This window comes from Numida meleagris, chromosome Z (genome assembly GCF_002078875.1).
Source record: "Numida meleagris isolate 19003 breed g44 Domestic line chromosome Z, NumMel1.0, whole genome shotgun sequence".
Lineage (NCBI taxonomy): Eukaryota > Metazoa > Chordata > Aves > Galliformes > Numididae > Numida > Numida meleagris.
Genome location: NC_034438.1, coordinates 34736636 through 34756057, shown reverse-complemented (window position 1 = coordinate 34756057; position 19422 = coordinate 34736636). Strand labels below are relative to the sequence as shown.

The 19422-nt window shown below is 37.3% G+C and overlaps 1 protein-coding gene across 4 annotated transcripts in view; it reads right to left on the bottom strand.

Annotated features, from left to right (window-relative positions):
* FOCAD (focadhesin) overlaps positions 1523-19422 on the bottom strand; it is a 102811-nt gene continuing 84911 nt past the window's right edge. For 3 of the 4 annotated variants that reach the window (XM_021380256.1, XM_021380257.1, XM_021380258.1), the window contains 14 exons: positions 18474-18596; positions 17720-17797; positions 17271-17342; positions 17022-17124; positions 15938-16018; positions 14771-14899; positions 11483-11598; positions 8987-9244; positions 8280-8369; positions 7000-7177; positions 5471-5568; positions 4447-4698; positions 3274-3349; positions 1523-1980 (listed from right to left, as the gene is read on the bottom strand). In XM_021380256.1, the coding sequence (XP_021235931.1) occupies positions 1907-1980; positions 3274-3349; positions 4447-4698; positions 5471-5568; positions 7000-7177; positions 8280-8369; positions 8987-9244; positions 11483-11598; positions 14771-14899; positions 15938-16018; positions 17022-17124; positions 17271-17342; positions 17720-17797; positions 18474-18596 (1728 nt within the window). In that variant the 3' untranslated portion in view covers positions 1523-1906. Of the gene's footprint in view, positions 1981-3273; positions 3350-4446; positions 4699-5470; positions 5569-6999; positions 7178-8279; positions 8370-8986; positions 10214-11482; positions 11599-14770; positions 14900-15937; positions 16019-17021; positions 17125-17270; positions 17343-17719; positions 17798-18473; positions 18597-19422 lie in introns of those variants that run through there. The other variant, XM_021380259.1, reaches the window with a different exon arrangement.

Below are 19422 nucleotides of genomic sequence, written 5' to 3'. Positions count from 1 at the left end.
AAAATTAAACATTTTAATTTTTATAAGCCATTATTCATTACTCTTTTTGTTTGCCTATAGAACAGCTATGCTGGAATCACAAGAACTCATCCTACTGACATCTCCATCACCAGCTCCCTTTGCTGCCTTGTCACACATCTAAACTGCAGTAGCAATTAACTTGTCCACCTCAGTCCTTGAAAGTCACTGTCTCCAAAGGAATGTTCTATTTTGAAAGAGATCACCTAGTAATAAAAATAATATTAATTTCTCCAGCACCAGCACACAACTGGAGGAACAGTCTCTGTCCATCACAGGCTATGCATATGTTACCAGGAAAAGCAGCCCAACGGAAATGGAACAGTAGATAAAAGGATACACTACAGGTACTCAACAGTGAAATTCTCAGCCTTTCAGAGGATTTTACTCCTAACTACCTTTAGTTTAGTTCTGTGGGCTAAACATACAGAGTTATACACTATGTTGGAGTGTTTCCACTATGTATACTCCAATTCAGCAGTTTGCATACCGTTCCACTGTGCATACTGTAATACAGCACATGAGTGTTATCCAGAGATTCCTCTTAAATAATCACACTTTTCATCTGAAATAAAATGCTAATGCAGATGCAAACTCAGCTGACTGGAGCTGTAAGTTACTTTGCAATAGCACACTAAAGGTGGTAGCACTATAACATTTGGTTTTGTTAGAGGTTACTTTGAAGAGCACACTGATGGAACGCCACAAATTGAGGCACTGACTGAATCGTAACTGGTTTCTGAGTCCTTCTGGGCATTCACCTTTAGACTGTCTTCTCCACGTACTGCTGCCTACAGAGCAGGAAACTATCATTATTATCCACGACTATAGAAATACAAGCAAGCGCTGTGGTAATCTTCCATATACCCAGTTGCAGAAAGTATATGCGTCAACAGCCAATGGCTGTTCCTCACAGCTCACATTGTTAGGTGGGAAATGCCAACAGTGAATTCTGTGGAAAATTTGTTCTGCACAGAAATGTTACCAGTCCTGAAATTAAGACAATTCCTGTAGGAAGTATGGCTTCCAGATAAAGGGCCATAATGCTTTCTTGCAGTATAGCTTTGCAAGACGTTACAGACCAGCACACACACATACAGTTATTGTCAGTTAACTTTTGTTTAGCGAGGACAATTGCTAAACACAACTTCCCTCCTTTAAGATCTGTCTTCCCCAGACTGCAGTGGAGAAGCTCTTCTCAGATACAAAGTTGTGTAAAGGACACAAGAACAATTTTTAGTGGAAAGAAAACTGCAGTAATCCTGGAGCTAGGGGCTCTCCCTGTGTCCTAGCAGACACTGCCTTATTTAAACAGTCTTGATAAAGCTGCTGCAAAACTGACACGCATATAACACCTCTTTCAGGAGCTGTTTGTCTTACATATCTTTCCTGTGGTGCCACTGCTGCACAAGGGCATCATGTTATTACTAAAAACGTTATCAGTTGAAAACTAGTACTCATTCAAGTCTTTAAAACGTACTTCAGTAAAGAGGCCACATCCAAGCAATCTTTATAATATTTTATTTTTTTCCACTTGCTCCTACAAAGCTTCCATGTTTAAAGGAACATTCTACTCCAGCCTCTGAGGCTCCCAGGTGTCACTGAAACAACTCAACTGAAACAGCTGAATGCATATTTCTCATTTAGATTCAGGACAGTTCAAACCATGCCAGACAGTTTGTAGAAGGACCCCACTAGTGAATAATATATATTTTTTTCTCTTATGAGTCTTTGGGAGGAGGGGAGAGGATTAAAAAATAATAAAAAATAAAATCCAAAAACTTCTGATAGGAAACATCTTTGAAATCGATCTTCTTGATGCATGAATAGTAACTTAATGCTTTCAAATATGAACAGTTTTCTTCACTGGGTAAGATGTTGCATGCAGCTACCAGCCATAAGCTTTAGTCCACACTGCTTTCTTCTTGAACTCTGCAAGAGATCTCAAGGCCAGAAGTGTAACTGTGAAGACAAGGGAAAATCACATTAATATGTGCAAGTATTCTTCCTAGTCATTTTACTAACAGGAGTAGATTCAGTTCCCCCTCTTACTGACTCTTTTCATGACTTTCATTTCCTAGCCTGACAGCTTCTGATGCTACTTCAGCTACTCCCAGATACACTAGTCTCTACATCCCTCTGAAATGTCATGCTGTACTAGACCTTTAATCTGCTTTATGGCATGTCTTCCACTGAAATCATATCACATCACCACCTTCTAATTAGACCATCATTTTCAAGCAGCACACAGATCAACCAAGTCTGCAGGAAGCCTCAATTCAGCGACCAGGGATCCAAGAGAGGGGGATAGGAGGTACTGGGAAGGACAGAAGCATGAAGTACAAGGTCTAATATCTTTTGCGCAGTTCACTCATTCACAGTGTGATTCATCGATTCTTTGATTCAAAACGATCATGCTTTTAAGCAGAATCTGGTTACCAAACTGCTCACGTTGTTGTCATCCAGAAGGCAGCTAAAGTTTAATTGACTCATCTCAACCACTGCAGACTGCGAATATACTGTGTGCATCGGAATCTTCTGATTACAGAAGATTTCCCAACATCCATCAGCATTGTTTCTGCTATACTGAACTCGAGTCTGCTGAAGATAAGCAGACAGTCAGGGAATTTTTAAATTTATCAGAAAGAGATTAGAAGTTGTAGACCTTCAAAGCAAGGCTAATTATCCTAGTAAAGCAAACAACTGATAAGCAGATTACAAGAAGTCGTGTTTAGGTTCAACAAATCAAGTGATTCAAAGGAAGTGCCTTGCTTTAATGGAAAGAAGAAAAAGCACACTTCCTTCACTGGAGAGTATTTATGATGTCCCCTTAAAATCATTTGCACATTTCCTCTTCTCCCTTCCCCACAGTTCAGTTGCATCAGTATAGTTTTTTTTGTGATTTCTATTCTAGAACTGGAGGCTTTGCAAATAGTATGTTTATTTTTAAAAGTAATTTCAAAAACAATTGATGGATCTATCACTGAATGCTCTTGTAGGACCAGATACCTCTCTTGGGACCACTGAGTTCCTTACATCTTCAGTAGAGTATCATGAGAGGCAGTAGATAAGACAGCAAAGTCTTTAAAAAGGTGTCACAGGTACACTACTACGTTTGAAAGTTCCCTTAAAGAAAAAATATCGCTCTCCTACATATGCTAATTGCAAGGATTCATCTTACTCCTTTTAATAACTGGATTTTTCTCTGTATTGATAGTTACGGAAAGATTAAGAAACCAATTAAAAATAATCTACCTTTCAGCAGGTCTGTGGAAGATTTTGATAATGCCTCCTTAGGACTTTCCAACATACTGATAAGCCAGTCAATAAACTAAGGATTGAAATAAAAAAGAGAACTTGTATTAGAAGAGTCTCTGTATCTAAACACCACAAATTCTTTTCTGTTTGATAAGCAACAACACATTCCTGCTAAATTTGAACAGTTATCAGAGGTAGTGGCCAATCAAGCTTCTGCCCAAACTATCCAAATTGCATCTCGCCATTAGTGTAATTTCTTCCACTGTTGGATTTGGTACTTTTCTTCCTTCCTACTACGTAAGCAATAATTCTTTGTAGAAAAGAAGGCACACTAAATCCTTTCCTCTTGCCTGCTTGCATCTTTATTAATACAACCCTTTTGATTCAGTCTCTTGTCCAAATGTTTTAAGGTAAATCCTTCATTACTCTTATTGTATTTGTCCCTCTTCTAAACTCTCTCATTTCTTGCTGTTTGCCTAGCAGTGCATTGTGCCTACAGGAGAACATGGTATTTCAACCTTATTGGAATGATCTTCAGAACACAGTGTTAAATTCTTCCCTAAAGCCTAATCATGCACTTGCATATTAACACCCAACTCCTACATTCCTCGTGTATTCTGAACTCTGACTTGAGCAGGAACTCAAAGCACAGAAGTGTCCAGGAACCAATCATTAGTGGTTCTAGTTTGCACAAAACAGCTATAAATCTATGGATTCAAAATATTTCCACATATCTCAATGATAAGCAATCTGCAGTAGGCTTGCCCAATTAAGCGTAATTGTTTACACTTACTTTAATTATATACTTGAAAATAAAATGAAACTGAAACACACTACAAACAAAGATCATTGATTGCCCTAAATTGCCACAGTGGTGATGTCCTGCTCTAGAGGATCTGCCTTTTAGTGTTTACAAAACCAACTTGCTACCAGCAGCCAGTTCTCTTCTCTGAGCTGAACCCTCAAGAGTTTGACTCTTGGACGTTCCTTATTTCTTCATAACTCTGATTTTACTTGAGAAACTACAGTCAAATATTTTGAGACAAGTCATATTCAGTGTGGATAAAGACAAACAAGATCACACGTCAGGTGCACTTAAGACTTCGGTGACTACTCTGAATGGTTTCTTTCTGACTCTTGGAAAAAGCTTAGCACTACATGCAATCTTACCTTTTGTGTCTGTTCTTTCCAAGGCTCTTTAGCTAGCAAAAGGGAAATGCTACTTGGAAGAAGAGTGAGTGTCTCCTGCATAGCAAGCTTGTCAGTGGGGTGCTTGCCAACACGATCCTCAGACAATTCTGGTAATACTGTCTGGTGCTTCCATGGTGACCAGTCGGCACTGAAGCCAAGCAGTAATGGTGCACTATGGTCAGCCCAGGCCACCACAGAACCTGCAAACAGCCACAGGAGGAAATCTATAACCTAATGAGGAAAAAAGTAAAAGCACACTTTATTAAATGAGTAATACAGGAAAAAAATAAATAAATAACAAATGGAGATTTATTCAAAGTAATCAACTGAAAATCCAGCTAAGATTCAAAATGTAACAACTAAAAAGTTCTTAATATTCTGAATGGATTGATGCAGTGTAAGGTTTTTTTCTCAACTCAAAATCAAACTAAAATGTCTACAGAAAGAGAAGCAAAACCATGCTCTTCTGAAGCCATCCCTTAGTTTAAGGGATCTCATCTCATTTAAAATGGGCAAATAACATTTGTACAGTAACCTGACTGTCAAGGGTCATGCTTGTGGTGCTGAAACAGTTGACAAATATTGTAGCAATGCAAAAAACTGCAGCTTCCTTGATGTCCTAAAAGAGAAGACTAATGGCTAAACAGATGTTATAATTAACAATATTAGTACTATAAAACTGTCCAAGCCCTCAAAGAAACAGCAGGTGCAGAATTCTAATCTCCTTAGACTTTGTGAACTCAAATTTTCCTTTAATTGTTCTATACATAGCAAGTTAAGAGCAACGATTTCCTTTAGCTGTCTATAGCATTTCTCACAGTTTAGATGTTACGGTTATTTAAAGTAAGAGTTTTAAATGTGCATTCACAACATAAATTGAAAATCTTCCAAAATATGAACACATAGGGAATAATACTTAGGGAATAATACTGAGAAAGAATGTGAACTACACCAAAAAGAGCTTTTTCCCCCAAAAGCTGCCAATTATTTTCACAGCATGTACCTCTTTAAGATCTACATTTTGTACAGGTGTTGACTTGTACGCTAAATTTCCGATGTAGCCCATCAAGTCCAGCAGCCAGTCCATTCTTTTCAGCACTCCTAAAAGAAAAAGAATATTGGCTCACTTCAACTTCACAATGCATCATTTTTTCCTTAAAAATCATGTGTGGGAAAACACTATGGCAACATCTGTGGAGGAACAACAATCAGTAATACCACTGTCACATTTGTTTCATGACTGCCACTGGCAGAAGGCATATAGGCACTTATACAGCACAAAGCCTTTGCGTGTAATGTAGGCAACACACTGTACATGCAGAAAAAGGAATGTTTAGCAAGATTCATTTCACATAAGGGCAGCCTGCTCTGCAGATATGACTACTCCTGAAACCTAAAACCTCCCTAAGGTTTTTGCCTCAGCACTGCATTTAAGTTTAGCACTGACGTCGCAGTACATCAGACAATAACATGGGGAGTACTGGAAAAATCCTCCTAGAGCGCAGAGAGGATCATTAAAATACAGTCAGGCAATGGAACTAAAACCAGCCCTCAACTCAATGATAGAACATATTTCATTGATTCAGAGTCTTCTGTCCAAAATCAGTTCTGCCTCCTACAAACTCATAACCACGTTTATCTCATTTTCAGCTTTGAGACTGTGTCATTACTCTCTCTTGCTATTCCCCATGTATGCCCTTTTCCATGTTGCCTCCTCTTTTAGTGAAAGGAACCTCACTTCATTCATTGATTCAAAACTCACTAGTGGTTGAAGTTCTTCAACCACATTTGGACTCCAGGCATGAATTAACAACATACTACTTTCATCTGTGAACAGTCAGACTAAGGTCCTGCAGCCATGAAAATGGGGAGACTTAATTCTTCACTCCCTTTGTACTTGTTTCTTCCTCATTTATCCTACTGTGTGATTCTGCTACTTCTCTTGCACCAGCTCCGGTGCTTATCAGAAGCTGAGGCGAGCCAACCAACTTATAACCCACTAGACAACTATCAGTTCTGGTGGAGAGGAGGAAGAACAATTTTGTTTCCTGTATTAATTCAGCACAAGGAACTAAAAAGAGCAAGCTATTCTCTTGGCTCAGTCAGGCTCACAGAAACACACTCTTACTTATTCTGTCTCACATTGCTAAGTTAGATACTAGCTTTGAAGGACAGCAGGGTTGCCTTGGTACTGGTCTCTGGTGTGCTATGCATATTTCAAACATTACCCAAAAGACCAGAACAACTAGGAGACACAGATATAGTCACAACTCCAGTCAGAAAATCACTTGTGTATGATATATGACTCACTGCTGATCCATGGAACCATAAAGAAATGGAGAAAATCATAAAAACAACATTTGTTAAAAGTATTTCAAAAGCTGAAAGGGTCTGAAGATTGAGTAGATTCTAATCTAGAGAAGTTTGAAAACAATTGCACTAGACCATCTTAAAACTATATAAATAGTATCAGTGCAGACCTATTAATATTTGTTGATACTGTTGTTGATCCTTTTTTAAGGCTGGACTTACCGGTGTTTTCATGGCTCACAATACGGCAATGATAGAAACTATGCAAGAACACCCATACAATAGATTCTTTCCGGTAATAGCCTGTCAAAGTATCAATCACAACACTCAAGTTCTTCAAAGGCAATCTGCCTTGAGAAATTAAATACACTTTGGTGAAGATGGCCTTCTCCATATTGTTCTGCAAATGCAAAAAGAGAAAGTTAAATAAAAATATACCTTATTTTGTGCAAACAGAAGGATATGATGTATTCCTCTTCATAAAAACAGGGAAGGAATTCTCCGATTATCTAGCAGGCTTATTTTTCTTTCAGATAAATTATGAAACCAAAGACTGTATATACTATAATTTTACTTGCATCTGAATAATCAATCAAAGTGCAATTCAGTGCAGTTTGATTGTTTCCATACTGCTTTAAGTTTTACACTCCTCTTTAAACTGAAATGAGCTATGGTGACAGTTCTTGAGATCCAAATCTTCTTGCATGACAGATTTCCTTTAGTGACAAAAGAGGTCTTCACAAACTGTTCTTTACTGTGTGGAAATAAGAACTCAAGAAAATGACAGTTCAGCTTCCCTGACCTATTTAAATGCTCAGTTCACTCTCTCTCATGAGTGAACCTGCCAGTAAATGGAATAGCATGGCATTATGTCATGGATATTTGTTCATAGAGACCTGTTCTAAACTCATGAAGTTCTTCCACACAGGTTATTTCCTCAGCATACAGTATTTTTCAGGTGCTAAGAGTTCTACTGCTAGCTGATGTGGTTAGCTAGAAGCTGAAAGTTTCCATTGTTATCTTTAACCATCTTGTCTACCAGGAAACACTCTGAACATGAATACAAACACAGCATATTAAGTCACGAATGAAAGACAGTTCAACTGAAGCACTGCATGTTTTTAACAAAAGAAAAAGTCCAACAGTTCTCACCAGGATGCGTTTACAGTCTGTTTCAAGTTGGTAGTCATATTAATATGGGAAGGCTACAGTCTGCTTTTTGCGCTACTGGACTAAGAAAATCTAACACCATTCCTATTCTAAATAACAGTCCAGTTCAAAGTCCCGGGGTGAAATCAGCTGTACTTAGTTGCCTTAACAAAGTTTTGGATGTGGACTGACCACTTTTGCTTCTCTCTGATGCTTGTAGAGTAGTTCCAAAACAAGACACACAAAACAAACAATGCTATTCAGCAGCTAAAACACTGGTAAGAAGAAAAATGGTAATATATGCTTATTTCATGTAATTTTGTGACAAAAGATCAGGAGAAAACCATCATTACCTTAGAGATCTGGACAATGCGATCGATTTCTGAATCAGCCATTTCTGAGATACATTTCGCTACACTGACATACATCTCCAGTTCACTTCTCTGCAACAAAAAAGTAAATGCACATTTGGACATTTACCAGCAGATTTCTTTTTCATTAAAAGCAGCATGTCCAGGAACTGTGTTAATGATCATGATGACTAAAATGAAACTAGAGACTAAATTAAATATTTACTCTGTTTTATAAATCCTGTATTTGGTGGAGACTTCAGTGTACTTCATGTAGGAAGAACATATATATTCTTTTATTTTTGCGGGTTTTTTTAAACACTTTTTTAAAGTGTCCTTCCTTGCAGATATTTTTTGTAGCTAAGTAGTTCTTTACCTCATTGCAAGATGCTGAATCTTCTGTTGAAAAAGAACATCTATGATTGTTCTCTGCATTGGTTTCAGTACCATTTATGTCACTACCAATACTGTGTTTTCCCATTACCAAATTATTTATGAGGGAAAACTGTATTAAACTGGCCTCACAGCTAAATCAACAGAATATTTGAAAGTAACATAAATGGAAATTATGCAGGAATCTTAACTGCTGTAAAAATTTTACATCTTACTTCATGTTTCAAATCTGATGAGTCAGTGCAAAAAAGACGGGATTTTACATCAGTAAAAATAAGCAGTCATAAAGTTGATATGTCTCATACTCTATTCCATACCTGAATTTCATTTGGTAGAAGCTCAAATATTTTCTCAGTAGCCTGGCACAGAAAGCCCCAGCAGTACTGGGCAGGGTTTGGAATTTTCATTGCCTGGATGAGTCCCTGTAAAACACACTGGCAAATTTCTGGGTTTTTTGTGCGGTTCATTTCAAACTGTTGTATCAGAAACACTTCTGTAAAAGCCTGTAGCTTGTCTTCTGCAACATGTTTCATCCACAGGGGCAGGGACATGAAAAGGTATTTCTGTGTTTTCATCTAAAAAGTGAATAGAAGGTGTAAGAGTCTTAAAGTTTGCTGCTATTTCCAGATCAATTATCTTCATTGTGTTTAGGTCTTTGTGATTGGTCTAGATATTTGGAATTGATTTTCAGTTCACTGGTGTTCCCTGTACTACCCAGAAGCAATCTACAAATGATGAGGTATCACTCATCATCTAACAGACCAAAACAAATTTTTAAATTGCTTTGAAATACCAAGTGATTATTTCCACGTGGTATAAATTAGTATGTTTCAGGGACTCCAATAATTTCCTCTTGTGCTAAAAACAGAATCTAATCTTCACTTAGTTTCATATTCTAACTCTGTAATCATAGAATCATAGAATGGCTTGGGTTGGAAGGGACCTCAAGGATCATCAAGCTCCAACCCCCCTGCCACAGGCAGGTTTGCCAACCACTAGATCAAACACGAGATCAGATTACCCAGGGTCCCATCCAACCTGGTCTTAGACACCTCCAGGTACGGGGCATCCACAACCTCTCTGGGCAACCTGTTCCAGCACCTCACCATACTCTCAGTAAAAAAAACTTCCCCGACATCTCATTTAAATCCCCTCCTTTAGTATAAAACAATTCCCCCATGTCCTATCACTATCCACCTGTGTAAAGAGTTGATTTCTCTCGTGTTTATATACCTCCTTTAAATACTGGAAGACTGCAATGAGGTCTCCCTGCAGCCTTCTCTTTTCCAGGCTGAACAAGCCCAGCTACTTCAGCCTGTCTTCACAGGAGAGGTGCTCCAGCCCTTGGATCATCTTCATGGCCCTCCTCTGGAACGTCTCCAAAACCTCCACATCTTTCCCGTGGGCCCCAGACTTGGATACAGTACTGCAGCTAGGGCCTCACAAGGGCAGAGTAGAGGGGAACAATCACCTCCATTGTCCTGCTGGCCACCCCTCTTCTGATGGAACATTTATTCCATGTTCAGATGGAATATGACATTCAACTATTATTAGAAAGTATTAAATTGAAAAAAAAAAAGAAAAAAAGGAAAAAATGCAGCTCAAATACCACTTCAAAGAGCACTCTAAGTCAGTTAAATCAAATTTCTTCCATAAATATTTCTCATTTCTTCCCTCTTTTTATGGGTTGTTTGAATTAAAAGGAGTTCAAACACGGCAATATTCTGTTTTCCTTCAAGACTGAGAAACATATTGTTCATTTTTACCTTTTGTACAGACAGAAAAATTCTGATTTCCCTGTATGCTGCCCACTGCATTCCCACACAAAACATACAGACCATGCTTAGGTAGCCAAGCACAGAAATATGACACTCCTAATACCATTAATATTATTATTATTATGAGGAAAACTGCAATTATCTTGAAAAAAAACAAAACAAAAAACTAATATATCCTGGGGCTGAGTCCATTTTGTGACTTCAAATCCACACTGCACTGAGAAACCAGAACTCAGAAATCAAATTATTTGCTTCTTGGTGCCTCATCAAATGTATACATTAAAACAGCCACTAAGTGTTTATATATCTGTGGAGATCAATTTAAAATCACAAGATAAAAGATACAACTCAAGGAACTGGAAAAGATCATAGAAATCTACACTGGATTTACCGAGAATCATCCTGAACCTGTTCCTCATCTAGAATAAACCAATGGAACTGCACAGCCAAGTGTACTATAAGATTCAGAAAGTTTTTAGAAACTATATAATGGAGTCCATATTAAACTTCCATAAAAATACCTCCACTCTAGGGGAGGATAAGCCTCAATTTGATTCTACTATAAGTGTGTCTGTTAACTATGTACATAGTTAAGGTTAAGTTTTTAAGAAGTAACATCTTTTACTAAATCAAGAAATGCTGCTAGAAGAAGCAGGCAAGATTTTGGACAAATAAGTCAGACTTTTCTCCAAGTCTATCAACTGACAGACAGAAAAACAATTTTGTTCCTCACATGCCATGTCTTCTCACATCTTTAGGTTATCAGAAATGCAGCAGGAAATGAAAGAGACACAGAAGATCTTAAATGATCAAAATGAAAACAATGTTGCGGATCTTGAGTTCATCTTTGAACTTGAAGGTCCCAGAAGAGCTTCTCCAGTCTATCATTACAAATATTTGCTAAATAGTATTAATTTTTGCATAATTCTGAACCCAGCAGTCATTTTCCAGTCTGACATTCTAAACTTCATTACTATCTGAGCAATCTCATAGGAAAGAGGTTCTGAAGTCACAAAGATTTTCTGACATACGTACACTGAGACTGTAAACAAGAGGAGGTGCCACCCACATCCCCAAAAGCATTGCAGCGTTTTGAGATGATTGGGCTTGTGTCACAGCCAGTTCAAGGCAGAGATATTTTATCTCATCACCTAAAACAAACAAAACAGAAGTTAGGAAATAAATTATTTTAACTTCAAATTTATTCTCAACTCATAAAATGAAGGTTATTGTTCTACTTGAGTACTTGAAGATGAAACTGCATTTACAGAGTTGCTACTTAAAGAGCTTTCAGCACATTCACTGTAGAATTCCCCTCTCCCCATTCACACTTGGACAAATTCTGAGATGTCTTGCTGAAAGTTCCCTGCAATTCTCTCAATAAGAAAAACATGAGAATGGAAAGAAAATATACATTTAAATGCTCCTTGCTAAGCAAAAAAACAAACAAACAAACATTAATCTACAGGAGAAATTAGTCCATTTCCATCATGCTAAGTGTAAGAGTAATTAGCATTTGTGTACCTGCTTATAGACATCCATGTACTATATATATTCATGTAACATGTCACAGAACAGAGTTTAGTCACTTTTAATGCTCTTGGTGCTTGGCTGCAGCATTCTACAGTTTAACATGTGGAAAGATCTTACAGTGCATGGAGGTTGTAATGGTTATGAAATCCTTTGTATTGGTTTCCTTTTAGAGACCTCCTAGTGACTAGTATAGCCTGTTTCTTAATAGAACAATTAGTCATCAACATATTCAATAGAGACTTTGAGCAGTGGCATTGCTTCCATGTAGCTCATGATTGTTACAGCAGCACAAAACCAAAAACCTTAACTATCAGACTGGCATTTACTTATCAGATATTCTTGTCAGCATAAAATTTAAATAGCTGCTTTGATAATCAACTGTTCTTTGAAGTGGTCTTCCGTACAGCATGACTTTTACACAGTTTACTAGCAGTGCATGAGCAAAGAAAATAATTCAAGAATCTAATACTTAGGCTCTTTAAAAAATCTTATATTAGATGTTATGTTACTTGCAGAACTCTGAAAGGGTAAAATTGTCAGAAGATACTTTGTCAACTAATTCAAAACTGTCTTACTAGCTTGGAGTACTAAATCACAGATAATAATTTATGATTGTTAACAGAGCAGTGTTAAATGGCAGATCCCATCTAAATCACATTATATAGTTTTTGCTCAACAACAGCAATAAATTTTCTAAGATAGGAAAGCAGTCTGTTATCTGCAATACCTTTACAGATAAATTTCACAGTAGGATTTTTGAAGAATTTAAGTTTTGTAAAAATGTTTGTGAATAATAGTGATGTAAGAATCCAAGAGAACTGAATATACAGTCTATTTGTCATACAAATATTCATGACATAGCTATTTCAGCATAATTACGTTAGTTTTATGTTTCTAGATTGACTGCAAGGTTGCAATTGACTGCATTATGCTTTTTAAAACAAGTTGAATAATGCTTATTAGTACACAATGAGAACTATTTCTGTACAGCTATATAATGGAAAAGAGTGTGCAACTTCCCCAGCAACACAGAGGAAGAATCAAGAGAAATTACATTTGAAAACAAACTATGATGTGGACTAAAGTTAATAAAAACACTGCCACAAAACTGAGGTACTATTTCCTTTGGAATTCCCCTCATTTACAAAAGTCAGAGTCCTAAACAAAAAACAGGAATAAAAAAATTTCCCAAGAATTTAAAAAGTTTCAGCTATTCATAAGGTTGCACACAAATTTGCATCACCACGCACTGCACAGCTCAGTATAGGAAATTCTTTCACTTATTCTTACAAAAGATTCTACTATCCACTGCAAGATTACAAGAGTTCCAGCCCAATTAACAGTAAAAGCATTTCATTTATTGCTAAATCTTTCTAGATCTAGCAAGTATTTGTTACACATGGGACAGTTCAGTGATTTCTAGTGCTTTTGCAAGCAGTTTGTGTAAGTAAAATAAGCATCAAAAAGAAATAAGCAAAACTTTCAGTTTTCTGGGCTCAATTTAAATGCAACAGCCCTTGCCCAGTCTAGTTGTAAAAAACAGTCTGCAAGGCCAGTAATGACAACTACATAAATCAAGAGAAACAAAACTCAACAGAATCAAGGGAATATGGAACTATGAACAGTAGGTGTTTTTTAAGGAAATGAGTGAAATTCAGAGACATTTACATAAACCAAAAATGACACCAGAAGATATCCTGAGAAAAGTTATCCGATCCCATACTTCAGTGTTATGATTTGACCTGGCAGGTAGCTAAATGTCACACAGCCATTTGCTCACTTAACCCCAAGTGGGATGGGGAAGAGAACTAGAAAAATTGTAAAACTTGTGGGTTGAGATAAAGACAGTTTAATAAGACAGAAAAGGAGGGGAAAATAATAATAATGACAAAAGAATATACAGAACAAGTGATGCACACTGCAGTTGCTCACCACCTGCTAACTGATGCCCAGCCAATCCCCGAGAAGCCCTCCCCTGGGCAACTCCTCCAGTTTTATAGTTCTACATGGTACCATATTGTGGCATTGGCCAGTTTGGGCCAGCTGTCCTGGTTGTGTCACTTCCCAGCTCTTTATGCACCTCCAGCTCCTTGCTGACAGTGCAGTCTGAGGAACTGAAAAGTCCCTGACTTAGTTTAAGTACTGCTCAGCAACAACAAAACCATCAGTGTATTGTCACCATTATTCCTATCCAGTATCCAAAACACAGCACCATGACAGCTACTAGGAAGAAAATCATTCCTGCTGAAATCAGGACATTCAGGATCAAAACTACTCTTCAGTATGAAAAAAATTGATTCCTAGAAGCACAGAAGCCAGTGTTGCGATAGAAAGATGGGGATATGCTTTCCTCTGTTAGCCAGTGCCATTTAGTAGACAATATATTTCAGAGTAGCAACAGCTAGACATGCTACAGTTCAAACTTGCGAAAATCCACCTGCATATTTTAACACAGGCAATGGTGCTGCATTTAATGGGTACTGAAGGAAGACAATTTCCGGGTTCTTCTTACTGTAATAGTCCAAATCCACTAGTGTTCTACTGAACTTCCAAACTGCTCCAAACCTCTTAGCTCTGTTCTTCTTTAACCTCTTCTTGTATTACAACAACCTGTGTCCAACAGAACAATTGCAAATATATGCCTGCAAACATTAGAAAGTTGGCCTTGAGAGCACAGTAAACGCTTCAAATTTTGAAGCATCTTATGAGTTCTGTAGTTTACGAAAACTGTGTTAGAAAAGAAGCCTTGTGGCAAGTACAAATGACTTAACAGAAAATGATAAAACTTACCAAAGTTTAACCTCATCAAAGGAGAAAGAATAGATGCCCAGTTTACAGGTGGATACTGATGACTTCCTCCAACTGCAGCAATGGGTGCCAGTGCTACTTTCACCAGCTGAGCGGGAACAGATTCAGGGCCTGGAACAGAATATTCAATCACAGTCTGAATTTTATACGTTTGGTTAAACGCTTCAGAAGAAAAGTGCATGTACTGTATCAACTCAAGTTGCACTGATGACCAGTCTGTAGTGATGAACTAAAGAGCATTACAAAATTACCTACTGGTTTTGCGTTGTTTTTTGTCCCCTGTATCTGAGAATTAGCTGTCTCTTGTTTGTAATTAATGGATTTATGTTTAACACTAATAATCTGACAAAGAAGGTTTTTCAGTTACTGAGAAGCTTTCTGGTTCCTTTCCCTTGAATCAATGTGTAAGTTAATTACAGATATTCCTCATCTAATGAGGTTGTATTTTTGCATTTTTTTTAGTAGGAGTACAGCCAAGTTTTCTGATACTGCGCTCATGTCCCATCCCAAAGATGCACGCCACAAAAAATTGCTAGACATGCTAACCTTTGCTCCATACTGCATTACTTAGACATGGGAAATTAACCCAGTTTCCTGGAAGCAAAGCAATCTCTGCCTTCACTGAAAGCAAATCCTGCTTAATTAGACAGCTCTCTCTCAATAGTACTACACACATAACAGCATACTTTCAACAGGTTTCTTTGCATTTTTCACGTGTAGTACTAATCCATTTAAATACCAGAATGTCACACAGAATCTTAACCTAGAATCATTGACAGCAGGGAACAAAAGAAAGCTCGTCTGATGAAATATTCCTGAGGATACATGCTAACATGTAAAGTGATTAAACTTTCATTCCCATAAGGCAGATGCACCATCTCACAGGCAGAGGGAAGGGGAAAGGTAGAAGCTTTAAAAATACGGGAAATTTCAGAAATAACTATATAATTCTCTTAAGTTAAAAAAAAAATGAATTACAGGAGTTTGCACATAGAAGTTTAGAGTGCAAATATTAGAGAAGCATAGTAAAACATTAGTGAAGCCCAAATCGATGCTTAGAAAAGCTCTCTTGAATAAAAGCAAGAATTTAAGGTCATATTTTAAAGCTGAAACATATTTCCTAGACATTATACTCTAATTCCTTCTTACCTTTTTTTCCACTTTCAATGGCAAAGTCAATGGCTGCCCTGATAAAGCTGCTTTCAGGCAAGTAGCTAAAATCTGGAGGAACTGTGTAGACAAAAAGACTGTTTATACACTAAAATGTGTCGGCAGAAATTATAACTTCCAGCTTCCATGTAAATACAAATACCAAACGTAGCTATGTTCAGGCTAACTAAGTCTGCAGATGATTCAGTGCAATTAGACAAAAAGATTATTGACAGATAAATCAGCCTTCCCACCGTAAAGGCAAGTTAAACATTAGTCTTTGTGAAAAATGTTGGGTCTGAAAAACAAATTCAATAACCAGCTGAAAAGCCAGGGCTAAGAATTTCCTTAAATGTAACAGCCACTGTAAGTCAGGCCTTAGTAAGCTTTAAAGCTCCGTTTAAAATTTAATAAAACAGAAACATTCCATGTCTATCTAAACTCAGGCACTTATGCCAGATTATATAGAAGTAGAAAATCCAATAATGCAATAATATATTGACAGAATATGAACTTCTGTGTTAACTGTTACATTAAAAGGGCACTGAACAGAACAGTAATTTCTAGCTTCATATAAGTAGGAATCTCTACTACTAACTCATGTGAAGAATAACCTTCTTGTTAGTTTCTAAGTTTTAGCTTTTTTTTTTAAAGAAATGTGAAGTGCTAAACAGAGTAGAGAGTAGATTTAATCAGCGCTCAAGGCACTGGATAACATAGACAACTATCTGTCATAGGCAATGCAAAATTTCTTTACAATTTATCCTCAATGTTTTTAAAGAATAAAGACAGAAGCAACATGCAAGCTTGACTGGCATAACAGAGAACCTTACCTTGATACTGCATGTAAAAGCAGATTGCAGGGTGGGGTGTGTAGAGCATCCCTTTCAGCACACTAATTCCTTCTTCACATTTCAAGCTTCAGGTCTGGCACATGGGACTGTAAGGTCTCTGATTTAAAGGCTGCCATGTCATATTAAGGCCTGCAGTGCCTAGTGTGTAGCATTCTTTGTGGCCTTTGCTGTCTTTTTAATTAGGTGCTACTGCTATACAGTTTTTAAGCAGCAATAATAAAGCATCTTACCAGATGTCCTGCTTTGGGTAGAAGACAAACAGGACATATGAAGGTGTCCAAGAAGTCCTGCTGCATTTGCCTGAAGGCCAATCTGCCCCGAAAAACCGATTATCTGTTCAGACAATAAACAATAATTTAGACAGTCAAGCTGGACACAGACATTACATTGTTTCTTCAAACAAAATTGGTCTGTTTGGGTGTGGTGTCAAGATATCCCAGTGCATTATCCAAAGCTTGAAAGAGAGACTAATTCATTACCTGTGTAAGGGTTCTGATGACTTCATTGAGCTTACTTTGAAACTGGGAGGTCTGGATACTTTCAGATTTCAGCTACCAAAGGAACAGAAAAGAAAATGTGCCTTTTACAAGGAAAGAAAAGAAACAATGCAACAGAGAATGAATACTGAAAAGACAAATGATATTTGCACGCATGCCTTTTTGTGGGGGAGTGGAGGAAAAGAGGAGAAAGCCTACATAACATAAGCTTATTCCCAGTGATACTGCATATGGGCCATACGATGGGAAAAATGGATCAGACTGCATTCTACACACTAATTTATCCCACTTGGTTCATACCTAGCATAACTCAGTATTAGATGCCCTGGTAGATGACGTCTCCTGTATGGGTGCAGAAGAGATCATTCTATCTTGTCTTCTCATCAAATTTCTAGGAGAGATAAAAGTACCATCTGCATGTATGTTCTCACCTGTATCATGCCTCCTTCAGAACCCACCAGCGCAACCAGCCCATTCACAGCAGCCAGACGCTGCATTGTTGGAGATCCCTGGAAATGTAGTTCAGTGTCAGTGAATCTTAAAATTATTGAAGCAGAATGGTATGCAGAACAAACGATTACATCTTAATCTTCCCACTACACAGCTGCAACAGCAGTGATGAGAGGGGCCTTCAGCCATCCTGGAACTGTTCATCTACACAGTCACAAATGCTGTCTGTTCAATCTGAAAACTGAACTGTAGTAATTGCATCCCTTGAGTGTAGAGATAGCTATTACCATATCATAAAAACGGATTACTGGCAATTTTTTACTTAACAAAACAACCATTTAGGAGAGTAAATTTAAAACAACTGAGACACTATAGTCTCCATTTTGTTAGTCTATTTTTGTTAAGTAGCACCTAATTTCACCAGGTCTTAATTTAATTAATAACCTGCATTTTATCTTTTGATACTGTTCCAAATAATAAAGATGCCTAGATCTCCAAGATTCCATAAGAATAAGCATTTCCATAAAGCAAACAGCCAGAAGAGAAACAAGGTTTTTCTTCTTTAGCAAACAGCCTAGAGCCATATTTCTAATTCCAAGTATGACTCTAACAGCTTATTCAGATTGTCCCAAGTTTTCCTAAACCACTCCAACAAAAACAATGAAAATTATGTCTCTACACTTCTTTTAAGATCCCCCTCTTAACAACCCTAGGATATGAATTCAAACTCCTTACCTCAGCGATCACAACTTTTATCCAGGCTGGCATTAGTTTGTTACTCAAGTCTTCAGCTTTGCCATGACCACAAACTGCCAAACCGTGAACAACTGTACCGAGAGCTAAAGCAAAACCAGACGTCTGTAAAGTGAGAAAGACACACATTAAGAAACAAATCTCCCAAAGAACTCTGTACTCTTCTCTGTACTTACTACTGCAACGTTACTTAAACATTTATTATTTCTTTACAGAAGTCATACACTTACAGAAGTCACATCTTTATCTAGAACACAAGACGCTTCTGTATTTTAAGTGTTTCAAATGACACAAGATTTTCTCATCTTTGGCACATGGTTTGCTCCGAAGCCTTTATTCTGGAGCAGTCTTTCTTATACAGAGATTAAAAGAATTACAAAGGCCATTTGTTTTGACTCCTTATTTTCTAGATGAACTTCCTAAACAATTCATCAGTCTAATAGTGGGCTTTGACCCTAAAAGGTTCTGTTTTCCTTTTTTCTTTTTTCGTTTTCTGGCATAAGTTTAACAAAAAAGAACAAATACTGGAATATGGAGATTCTTTATACATTTTTGAGAGTAACTTTAAAACACATGGGGAAGAAACAGTAAACTGGATTAAGATTGGGCTCTGGTTATGATGATCCATCTGATTAAGAGATAACAAAATTCAGAAGGGCACAGCAGATATGTTTTCTTGATAAAAATATTACAAATGAGACAGGAATTGGCAAGACACAGGGACTAAAGACATCAAGATCTCAAAAGTACCAACTTTCCTTTTACATGTAATAAAAAATCTGCTATTAGTTCAGTCTCTGGTAATTGCTATACTAGGGCAGATAATGCATCAGTGGACAAAGCGATAGGGTAATTGTATAGTATGCAGAACATAGTGAATATTCATTAATAATCAAAGTAGGTTAATACAATTTTCTTCAAGTGGCAGTCT